This window comes from Myotis brandtii, unplaced genomic scaffold (assembly GCF_000412655.1).
Source record: "Myotis brandtii unplaced genomic scaffold, ASM41265v1 scaffold698, whole genome shotgun sequence".
Taxonomy (NCBI): Eukaryota; Metazoa; Chordata; class Mammalia; order Chiroptera; family Vespertilionidae; genus Myotis; species Myotis brandtii.
In genome coordinates this window covers 1,548,073-1,560,123 of record NW_005370731.1, presented here as the reverse complement: position 1 = coordinate 1,560,123, position 12,051 = coordinate 1,548,073, and the positions used below count along the sequence as shown (strand labels likewise).

General features: G+C 49.4%; 1 protein-coding gene across 1 annotated transcript in view; it reads right to left on the bottom strand.

Moving 5' to 3' along the window:
- Positions 1-12,051, bottom strand: part of LOC102242831 (integrin alpha-D) — a 29,645-nt gene that overhangs the window by 4,444 nt on the left and 13,150 nt on the right. Inside the window, 11 exon segments of the mRNA XM_005882109.2 lie at positions 2,204-2,287; positions 2,393-2,472; positions 2,585-2,698; positions 6,803-6,944; positions 7,175-7,248; positions 9,202-9,333; positions 9,587-9,741; positions 10,470-10,627; positions 10,729-10,859; positions 11,513-11,719; positions 11,814-12,027. Coding sequence (XP_005882171.1) covers positions 2,204-2,287; positions 2,393-2,472; positions 2,585-2,698; positions 6,803-6,944; positions 7,175-7,248; positions 9,202-9,333; positions 9,587-9,741; positions 10,470-10,627; positions 10,729-10,859; positions 11,513-11,719; positions 11,814-12,027 — 1,491 coding nt within the window.

Genomic DNA, 12,051 nt, shown 5'->3' with positions numbered 1-12,051 from the left:
CCATCCATCCATCCATCCATCCTTCCATCCACCTATCCATCCATCCATCCATCCATCCATCCATCCATCCATCCATCCATCCATCCATCCTTCCATCCACCTATCCATCCTTCCATCTATCCATCCATCCATCCTTCCATCCACTTATCCATCCTTCCATCCACCTATCCATCCATCCACCCATGGCCTCCTCCAGTAAACATTTACCCTGTGCCAGGCTGTGTGCTTGGCTCTGGAGAGTCAACAGTTAAGTCATAAATCTTGCCTTTGCAGACCCCACAGCTGTGGCTGTCACTTTGATGATAAAGAACATAAGAGCCAGCCCTGCAAGTGTGGTTTTGTGGTTGAGTGTCAACCCCTGAACCAGGAGGTCATGGTTTGATTTCCAGTTAGGGAACATGCCCGGGTTGTGGGCTCGACCCCCAGCAGGGACAGTGCAGAAGGCAGCCCATCAGTGATTCTCTCTCATCATTCATGTTTCTATCCCTCTCTTCCTCTCCCTTCCTCTCTGAAATCAATTGAGAGAGAGAGAGAGAGAGAGAGAGAGAGAGAGAGAGAACAGGAGCCGACCACCTGCATTCACAGCTCAAGTCCACCACTTCCTGCATGAGTAATTTAAGGCAAACTATGTGGTCTCTCTGGAGCCCTGTAGTTTTTTACTCTTTAAAGTAGGGCTGCTAAGAATAGTGGCAACCTATAATGGAGTTGTGATGTTTGCAGCAGTACTTAAATGTGAGAATTTGTTTCCTTTAGTATTGTTAGTCTTCCTCTCTGCTCCCCACCCAGACCCCCTTCTCTGTATCAGTTTTCCACCTTAAAATCTTCTCATTCTAAATCTCTTTTCATATTTGAGTCAGTCACTCGGCCTTCCCACTCCTTAGTGAAGATGTTGTCTGGCCGCTGGCATAAGCTCCGGACCATCTAGGTTTCGCTCCTGGTTCTGCCACTTACCAGCTGAATGTCAGGCAAGTTATTTAACCCCTTGATTTCTTTGTTGGTAAAAAGGGGGTAACAATAACTATATCATACAGTTGCTAGAAGGATTAAATAAACATAAATACATGTGAAGTACTTCAATGCCTGGCACATCATAAGCACATATCACTATAAGCTCTTAGGATAAGTTTTAGTATTTTCCCATGGACATAAGGGGAAATACGCACAGAGTTTGGACGGGCAGTGACATTGCTTGACCCCCATCCCTCGTTCCCCTAAAAATTCACACATCAGCAGCAAACTGTCCCATGGCAACATTGCAAGTTCCTACCAAGTCTCTAAGCCTCTGGAGTTTAGCCAGGTTGTGGAATCCTTGCCCTGCTTCCCGCCTGGCCTGCCCCTACTCCTCCACCTTCAGCACCCAGAGCAGCGTCCCTGCACTTGCCTTTCTTGTGGCCTGCCTTGGCCTTGGGCTGTTAGAGACCTTCACCACAGTTTCTCACACCTCCGCTCTCCTCTGAAAACCTGACCTTCCTTTCCTCTGTGTGGGGAAAGACCATATCCTGCCTCCGGGTCTCAGAAGAGCCCCGGTCTCAGTCTAGTAGCTTAGCTTCGCCACACTCCTGTTTAGCACAAAAGACAGGACTGGCTCCAGGTTAAAGGGAGGCTGCATCTTAGAGAGAGGAGGTGGCACACAGCAGCAGCCAGGGGTGTGCGTCCCCCCAGCAGGCCAAGTCGTCAGAGAAGAAGCAAGAATTATGCCACAGGCGCACCTCAGAGATATTGTGGGTTCGGAACCGGACTGCCTCTATAAAGCAAATATTGCAATTGAGTCCTTCGAGTCTTTTGGTTTCCCAGTGCTTATCAAAGTTATGTTTCCAGGAACACTGTAGTCTATTAAGTGTGCAATAGCATTATGTCTAAATAATAAACATACCTTAATTTAAAAAAAATCCTTGCTAAAAAATGCTAACCATCCGAACCTGTTGGAAAATGGCACAGATAGACTTGCTTGACCCGAGGTTGCCACAAACCTTCCATATGTAAAAAAACACAGTATCTGTGAAGTGCAAGAAAGTGAAGTGCAACAAAAGATATGCCTGCATGTGGTATTGTGGTGTAAGCATATGGCGGGTCACAAATATTTACATGTGAGGAATCAGAAGGACTAGTTTAGATACCCATCCTCAGAAGAGCAGGCTGCAGGGGGAGGTACTAGCCTTGGAGGAAGGTCAGAGGTCCAAGGGAAGGGCCAGGGATTAGTCACCTGCTGATCACTGTGTAGACGGCATATTTCACTGGGAGCTCCAACTGGAAGGTGGTCTTGTTGGTTGTAGGCTTATTATTCTCACTGGAGAGAGGGGGAAGCCCAGTTGGGAAGGAAACCAAGAGAGGAATCTCTGGCTGGTACAGGAGACTGGAGGGTGAAGGACACACCATACCTGGTCTGGCTTACCTGCTTACATTGGCCCTCAGAAGCAACGTGTCTCCCAGGGTGGCCTTGTAGAAAACATCAAATGTGACTATGAAGGTGCCCTGATGGAAGAAGAAAGAAGGAATGGGGAGACGGAAGGTTATGGGGGACTGAGGGAAGGGAGTGGGTCGGGACAGTGAGAAGAGTGATGAGGATTTGGGGGTAAGCACTGACCTTACTGCCCTCTCGGAAAATGGGGTGGTTGATGCTACAGCTACTGCTCCTCAGGCTGTCACTCCCTGTGGGCACTGCCTCACATGCCAGGTGTAGTGGGCGCTGATGGGGTTGCTTCCAGAGGAGGAGAAAGAATTCAAAACAGTTACCCACATACATATATGGGCTTGATATATGACAGTGGTGGCATTACAGAGCAATAGAAGAAAGGACAAACTTTTCAATTAATTATCCCGGGAAAATTGGCCCATACAAAAACAAACAATCAATCAATAAAATTGGATCCCTACCTCACTCCATCCATTAAAATAAATTCCAACTACAAGACTTAAATGTCAAAAGGCAAAATTATAAAGCTTTTAGAAGATAACATAAGGGAGTATTTTTTCATTACCTTGAAGGAGGGAAATATTTCTTAAATAAGATCCACACATAAAAACACTAAAGGAGGACCTCCGGTCAAGATGGCAGAGCAGGTAAACTCTGTGATCACCTCCTCCCATGGCCACATCTAAACTACAGGCAAACTACAGAACAACCCTCACTGAGAAGCACCTAAAGACTAGCTGCATAGAAGTCCTATAACTAAAGCCATACAGGAGAAACCTATGTGTGGTGGTTAAAAATCAGGAGGGATAGTTTGGCTGTGGGGGTCCCTTCTGAGGAGCAGGGAGTCTCAGCCCCACACCAGGCTCCCCAGCTTAGTGTTCCATTCCAGGAAGAAAAGCATCCTTAACTTCTGGCTGTGATAACCAGCAGGGATTGTGGCTGAGTGAGATGGGAAACACACAGATGGAGATTGAAAACAAAAAAGAACCAGTCAAAAATAAAGAATACAATAATTGAAATGAAGAATACCTTAGAGGGAATCAACAGTAGTTTAGATGAAGCAGAGGGTTAAATCAGCAGTTTGGAAAACAAGGTAGCAGAAAACACACAGTTTAAGGGGCCTCTGGGACAACACCAAGTGTACTAGCATTTGCATCATGGGATGCTGGAATGAGAAGAGAGAGCAAGAAATTGAAAACCTATTTGAAGAAATAATGATGGAAAACTTCATCATTATTGTATGTAATGGAGGAGGAGGAGGAGAAGGAGGAAGAGAAGGAGAAGGAGGAGGAGGAGGGAGCAGAGAGGAGGAGGAGAAATAAAAATATGAATAATAAAATGGAAGGAGGAGGAGGAGAAGGAGGAAGAGAAGGAGAAGGAGAAGGAGGAGGAGGATGAGGAGGGAGCAGGGAGGAGGAGGAGAAATAAAAATATGAATAAAATGGAAATAACTACATACCTATCAATAATGACTTTATTTAAATGTTTTGGCGACTGGATAAAGAAGTTGAAGGGATTAGCTAAAGAACATAGCAGCAATAACTTTAAATGTAAATGTATTAAATGCTCCAATCAAAAGACATAGGGTAGCTGAATGGATAAGAAAACAAGATTCATCTGTATGCTGTCTACAAGATACCCACCTCAGAATGAAAGACACAGACTAAAAGTAAAGGAATGGGAAAAGATATTTTATGCAAATGGAAATGAAAAGAAAGCTGGGGTAGCAAAACTATACTAGACAAAATAGACTTTAAAACAAAAGCTATAACAAGAGATGAAGAAGTACTCAGCAATGCCAGGTCTGGGCATTTATTTAAAGAAACCCAACACTACTTCAAAAAGACACATGCATTGGCCTGGCCAGTTTGGCTCAGTGGATAGAGCATCAGCCTGCGGACTGAAGGATCCTGGGTTTGATTCTGGTCAAGAGCACAGGCCTGGGTTGCAGGCTCCATCTTCAGTAGGGGATATGCAGGAGGCAGCTGATCAATGATTCTCTTTCATCATTGGTGTTTCTGTCTCTCTCTTCCTCTCCCTTCCTCTCTGAAATCAATAAAAATATACTTTTAAAAAAAGACATATGTATCCATACGTTCATTGCAGCATTGTTTACCATTAACCAAGATATAGAAACAACCTAAGTGTCAATTTGATGGATGAATGGATAGAGAAGATGTGGTACATATATACAAAGGAATATTACTCAGCTACATAAAAGAATAAAATCTTGCATTTGCAACAGCGTGGATGGACATAGAGGGTATTATGCTAAGTGAAATGGGTCAGACAGAAAAAAAGAAATGTCATGTGATTTCACTTGCATGTGGACTCTAAAAAACAAGCAAACAAAACAGAAACAAACTTAAAGCTACAGAGCATTTTGATGGTTTCCAGAAGGAAGGGGGTTTGGGGGAATGAATGAAAAAGGAGAAGAGGCCCTGGCCAGTGTGGCTCTGTGGATAGAGTGTCGGCCAATGCAACAAAGGGATGTGGATTCAATTCCTGGTCAGGGCATGTATCTGGGTTGCAGGTTCAATCCTAGCCCCAGTCGGGGAGGTTACAGGAGGCAACCAATCAATGTGTCTCTGGCACATCAATGTTTCTCTCTCTCTCCCTCTCCCCCCCACCTCTTTCTCTCTCTCCCTCCTTCCTACCTTCCTTACACTCTCTCTAAAATTCAATGGAAAAAATATCTTCTGGTGAGGATTAGCAAAAAGAAAAGGAGGGCAGGAGATTAAGGTATAAATTGCCAGCTATAAAAACAGTCATGCGGCCAATGCAACAAAGGGATGTGGATTCAATTCCTGGTCAGGGCATGTATCTGGGTTGCAGGTTCAATCCTAGCCCCAGTCGGGGAGGTTACAGGAGGCAACCAATCAATGTGTCTCTTGCACATCAATGTTTCTCTCTCTCCCTCTCTCTTTTTCTCTCTCCCTCCTTCCTACCTCCCTTACACTCTCTCTAAAATTCAATGGAAAAAATATCTTCTGGTGAGGATTAGCAAAAAGAAAAGGAGGGCAGGAGATTAAGGTATAAATTGCCAGCTATAAAAACAGTCATGGGGATGTAAGGTACAGCATGGGGAATGTGGTCAATAATGTAGTCACCATGTATGGTGTCAGATGGGTAGTAGACTTATGGAGGTGCATACTTTGTAAATTATATAAATGTCTAATCACTATTCTGTACACCTGAAACTAATATAATATTGTGTCAACTATGATTAAAAAGTAAAAAATTATTTTAAAATATACTAAAGATTTATAAAAATCAACCGCAATCAAATTAAGACGTTTATTAAAAGACACTATAAGGAGACTGAAAAAAACAAACAACAAAGATATTTATTAGAAAAGATATTTGAGCACATGTAACTGGAAAAGGAGTAGGAACCAGAATATGTACAAATTCTTACAACTCAATAAGAAAGAGGTGGACAACTCAATAGAAGAATAAGAAAAGGACTTGGACAGGAACTTCCTAAAAAAAGACACCCAAGTGACCAGGAAATATATGAAAAGTTGTTCAACTTTATTAGAGAAATGAAAATTAAAACTGCAAGGAAATATCATTACTCACCCACTGGATAGATGAAAATTAAAAAATTGGACAATGCCAAGTGTTGGAGTGGATGAAAGTCACAAGAACTCTCATACACTACTGATAGAGTGTCAAAAGGCGAAAATGGTCCGGCTTTACTTATGAAAATTGAAAACACACATACCCAATGATCCAGCAATCCCACATGTGGTACACACTTCCAAATATTAATGCATAGGCACACCAGAATATATGATCAAGAATGGTCATGGCCAAAATCAGGAAACAACTCAAAATGACCATCAGTTATGGAATAGGTAAATAAATTGTGGTATACTCATACAAAAGGGCTTCTATATAGCAATGAAAGCGTTCCACAGCCACAAGCAACAATATGAATGAATCTCACAAACATAGTATTAAAGAAAAGGAGAAAGACAAAAAAAAGTAACATGCTTCTATTCAAATAAAGTTCAAATATTGGCAAAATTGAACAGTATTAGGGATGTACTCATGGGCGGTAAAAACGATAAGAAATACCAGGAGTTGACTGTCACAAAGTCAGATAGCGATTACACTGGGGAGAGAGTGAGGTTATGATGAGGAAGGTGCATATTGAGAGGGTTTCTGGGGGTGCTAGCCCTCTTTTATTTCTTGACCTGGATTTATTTCCCATGGGGGTGCTAATTGCATAGACATTTACTTAATATTATTTGTTAAAGTATATATCTGCTTCACACACTTTCCGTGTGTTTTATATTTTATCATAGGAGACATAAAAAGAACCTACTATAACCCCGGGCAGGGCAAAGGTCCCAGCCAACCAGAGCCTTGGGAGCTATTTACCTGAGTAACTAACACTCGTCGATAGGACAGCCCTGCTGGGTAGTAGAAGTTGATCACAGTTCTGTAGGAATCCTCACCCTCATTCCACACAGCCACTGTCATGTTGAGTTCTAGAGAGCTTCCCACCACCAGGGCCTGTAGGCTGAAGGAGGAAGTACAGCACTGGAGAGAGATTCCACTGGAAAGGGTTTGGAATTGGATCAGGGGCAGGAGCAGGGGCAGGACACTGGGAATTCATGAGCTATTAGCTGATGACATTGCAATTGTTTCTCGGTTATAACGCCAGCCAAAGGGGAACACAAGCACTTCTCATCCTGCTGGTAGGAGACCCAAAAGCTTGAGTGCCTGGATATGGCAGGAGATAGCACTCACCCCGAGAAGCTGAGGTTGACATTCAAGTCCCCTTCACAGAGATGATCTTGCCCACAGTTCTTCTTAAAGGGGAGCTGCAGCAAAAACAGTATGTCTCTTTCCATCCACGTCTTAATCCTTCTCCAACTCCCTCATGAAGAGCACTCCTCAACATTGACTATTACTGAGCCCACACCCTGCACCAGGCACTGTGCTAGCCACTGGCAAGGGGTGGGGTGGTGGGAGACGGGCAGTAGGACTATGAAGGAAAGCTACGACAGATCCTTGGCTTCGAGGAACATAATGTTTAGCTGAGAAATCAAATCTAACTCACCCTGGAAGAGCTATTCAACAGACGTCGTTAAGAGTCGATACTGGGACAGGTTTTGGGTTGGATGGGCTTGGAGAGGTAGGAAAGGCAGAAACTACAGGTGGATTAGACCTGGTTCTTGCCAAGAGAGCCACAGAGGTGGGTGCAGATGGCTATGATCCAGTCATGTGACAAGTGGCACGTCACCATGACATGCTATGAGGCCAGGGAAGATAATCCACATGGACCATAGAGACTGCCCTGAGCCCACACCCTGCACCAAGCACTGTGCTAGCCACTGGCACGGAGTGGGGTGGTGGGACACGGGCAGTTGGACTATGAAAGAAAGCTACGACAGACCCTCGGCTTCGAGGAACATAATGTTTAGCTGAGAAATCAAATCTAACTCACCCTGGAAGAGTATTCAACAGACATTGTTAAAAGTCGATACTGGGACAGGTTTTGGGTTGGATGGGCTTGGAGAGGTAGGAAAGGCAGAAACTACAGGTGGATTAGACCTGGTTCTTGCCAAGAGAGCCACAGAGGTGGGTGCAGATGGCTATGATCCAGTCATGTGACAAGTGGCACGTCACCATGACATGCTATGAGGCCAGGGAAGAAGAGACAGATGCCGAGTGCGGATTCCCAAAGAAAGGGAGAAAAGACTGGGGCTTTAGGGACTAAAGATGGTTGAGGTGGAGAGAAGAAAATGTCTTCCAAATAAGAGATACAACATGGTCACAGGCACAGGGGTAGGAGCGAGACAAGTTAGGAAGAATCTGCAGAATGAAAACCAGAGTTGATGCTTGTGTAGGGTCCCAGCGGACAGGGTCTCGGAATCGGGCGGTGCCCTTCTGGACCTGATGTGGTCGGCGGGCGATTGGGAGCTACTGGAGTTTCTTACACACATGGGGACACATGGACGGCCACCCATCCCTGGGACTTCATCGCGAGACTCACAGAAGCAGTGAAGAGGTCCTGGGAGCCCACAGCCAGCACGGGGCGGAGGTTCTGGGCGGAGGGGATGGGCTGCCCCACCAGGGAGAAGTTGACCCGCAGGACGATGGGGCTCACCACGTCCTCCACACAGCCCTACGGGGCGATGGGCTTTTCAGAACCCACTCTCTGCAGCCCTACTTTCCCGCCGGGGGCTTCTCCACTGGACTCATTTCCCACTGTCACACAGGGCCCTCCCCGCGCTGTGGAGCCAGCCAGCCTCTCTGACCCCAACTTCCCTCTCTCCAGCCCCAGGCCCTCCACCCCCCTCCCTCCCGCTTCCTACCTCACTCAGCAGGGAACAGGGATACCAGCCTGGGCTCCCCCTCCCTCCACAGAGGTGGGTGCAGATGGCTATGATCCAGTCATGCGACAAGTGGCACGTCACCATGACATGCTACGAGGCCAGGGAAGAAGAGACAGATGCCGAGTTCGGATTCCCAAAGAAAGGGAGAAAAGATTGGGGCTTTAGGGACTAAAGATGGTTGAGGTGGAGAGAAGAAAATGTCTTCCAAATAAGAGATACAACACGGTCACAGGCACAGGGGTAGGAGTGAGACAAGTTAGGAAGGATCTGCAGAACGAAAACGAGAGTTGATGCATGTGTAGGGTCCCAGCGGACAGGGTGGTGCCCTTCTGGAATTGATGTGGTCGGCGGGCGATTGGGAGCTACTGGAGTTTCTTACACACATGGGGACACATGGACGGCCACCCATCCCTGGGACTTCATCGCGAGACTCACAGAAGCAGTGAAGAGGTCCTGGGAGCCCACAGCCAGCACGGGGCGGAGGTTCTGGGCGGAGGGGATGGGCTGCCCCACCAGGGAGAAGTTGACCCGCAGGACGATGGGGCTCACCACGTCCTCCACACAGCCCTGAGGGGGGATGGGCTTTTCAGAACCCACTCTCTGCCCCCCTACTTTCCCGCCGGGGGGCTTCTCCACTGGACTCATTTCCCGCTGTCACACAGGGCCCTCCCCACGCTGTGGAGCCAGCCTCTCTGACCCCAACTTCCCTCTCTCCAACCCCAGGCCCCCCCCTCCCACTACCCACCTCACTCAGCGGGGAACAGGGATGCCAGCCTGGGCTCCCCCTCCCTCTCCCTTTCCCAGAACCCAAAGTCCTCACTGATAAAAACAACTTCAGGGTTTCACAGTGCTCTCCCAGCCCCAAGATTTTTCTTCGCGCCAAAGTCCAGTTCTTGGTCTCTTCAAAAATGGCGCGAGAAATCAGGCGGCCTGGGTCCAAGGCCAGGTCATACCTGACGGAGCTGCGGACGTCCCCTGAAGAGGAGGAGGATGGAAGGTAGAATGTGAAAGGGAACCTCAAACGTTCTTTCATGTATTCATGGAGCAGGTATTCATGTCGTAGTTGTTCCAGTGTGAGTTAGATTTGATTTCTCAGCTAAACATTATGTTCCTCGAAGCCGAGGGTCTGTCGTAGCTTTCTTTCATAGTCCAACTGCCCGTGTCCCACCACCCCACTCCGTGCCAGTGTCCAGCACAGTACTTGGCGCAGGGTGTGGGCTCGTGGGGGGGGGGTGGGGGGGGGGGGGGGGGGGGGGGGGGGGAGGCTGGAGTGGAGGAGGGTCCAGGTCTCTGAAAGCATGTGGAGAGGGCTTTGGTCTTCACAAACAAAGGCCAGGGGAGAGCTGAGGGGTGTTAAGCGGGGATGTGAGGAGGCCAGGTTTGCATGTTAGGGCTAATCACTAGGGGGAGGATGGGAAGGTGCAAGAACAGACGTGGGAAGAGCTCCAAATGGAGTAGGAAGAAGAAGGGTGGCCTCCAGGCAGGCAGTGGCTGGGCGGGTGCGCAGACTCCAGACTGATGCTGGAGACAGGCCTTTGGCCTGGGGGGGGGGGGGGGGGGGGGGGGGGGGAGAGAAGGGACCCAGGTTTCCAACACCAGCAGAAATGGATATGCAAGTGAGATTTGGCTTGAGGCCCCTCTGTCCTGAGGATAGGGCTGGGGCCTTGGGGGCTGAGGGCCTGGGTCCAGGGGAGGAAACTCACCTAGCTGGTCAGGTGAGCTTTTGTGGATAGTGAGACAGATTGTGGCGCTCGCAGCTTCCAGGGGGGAGGGCGCCTCTTCCGGGCACTGGTACTCAGCCTGCCCCACCTCGGAGGGGGCAAATCTGAGGGCCACCCCCACGCTCAGCACTGGCCGGCTCCTGGGGGGACGCACAGGGCTGAGGAGAGGACTCTGCCTCTGGGAGGACCAGGAAGGGCAGGTCGGACGCACAGCCAGCAGGGGGAATGTGGGAGCTGTCACCTGAGCAGCAGCACGTGACCTCGGGACCCCACAGCCAGGTCTGCCAGTCCATCCTGGGTGAGGTCCTGACCTCCGCTCAGTGACTGCCCAAAACTCTGGAGCCGGGGGGAGAGCTGGGAGCCTGCGATGCGCTGGCCGGGGAGGGGAGAAGTAGAGGTCAGGGGGAGGCGATGGAGAGATGTGACGAGAAAGATTTGGGAAGGAGGCTGCAGCGAATCGGATCGGATCCCAGTGGAGAAACAGAACAGAGGGGATGGGGGTGGGATGGAAGGCAGGCAGAGTGAGGGTCTCAGGGACCCTGGGCAAAGAGAGGGGAGCGCTTTGGGGCCCACTCATCATGAGGGTGCAGGTTGACGACAAAATAAAAGCGTAACAATGGGAACATAATAGAGCCAGTTATTAATTTGTGTGTTTATTCATAAACGGGTGATGAATGGACGCCCATTGAGCTATAGTTACACGAAGCCCATGGAGGTGGTTTGTTATTTAATGTTTCATAGAAGGAAACGAAAGCTAACTCAGCCCTTTGCCTGAAGGCACACAGCTGACCTGGCTGGCCAGGCGTTTGACATGGGCCTGCAGGCTCTGTACCATCAGCCGCCCACAAAGGCTGACTGCGGTCTGTTGGAACCACAGGAGAGAAGGAGATAAACTGCTTAACGTCCTGGCAGACGACAGGGAAATGCGCCGCCGGGAGGAGGAGGGGAGGGCTCCTGCCAAGGCAGGTGTGGGAGCAGCAGCAGGTGAATCTAGGAAATGCGAAGGGGGCTGAAGGGGGCCTCACCTGGCTGTGGGAGGGGCTGATGCCCGGCCCCGAGGCTCCGTGGAGGTACACTGCAGCACCCTGGTTCTCCTCTTCCCCCGGGGCCCCGATGGCCACGTCCGTCAGCTTGTCCCCATTCACGTCCCCCATGGCGGTCAGGGCTGCCCCAAAGCGGCCCCAGGGGTGGCCCTGCTCCCCACGGAGAATGGCCCGGCACTGCCACCTGGCCTTTTGCAGAGCAGAAACAGTGCCAGTCCCAACCCGGGCCACCCCTCCACCCCACACCCAGGCCCCACCCAGCCAGGCCTCCTCAGCCACTCACCCCCCGGGGAAAGGGGCACACGGACACCTGGCCCCCCCGGGTCGGCTCGTAGTAATGGGGAGCCCCGATGAGGACCAGGTCGGAGTTGCCATCTCTGTCCACGTCCACGGAGCAGAGGGAGGCCCCGAAGTAGGAGCCAATCTGGAGGGCAGAGCCTCACGTCACCCTGTCTGCCCTGGCGCAGGGCACCCTCTGGGCCAGGTCCCGCCTCTCCCTGGGCACCAGGACCTCCCCCCAC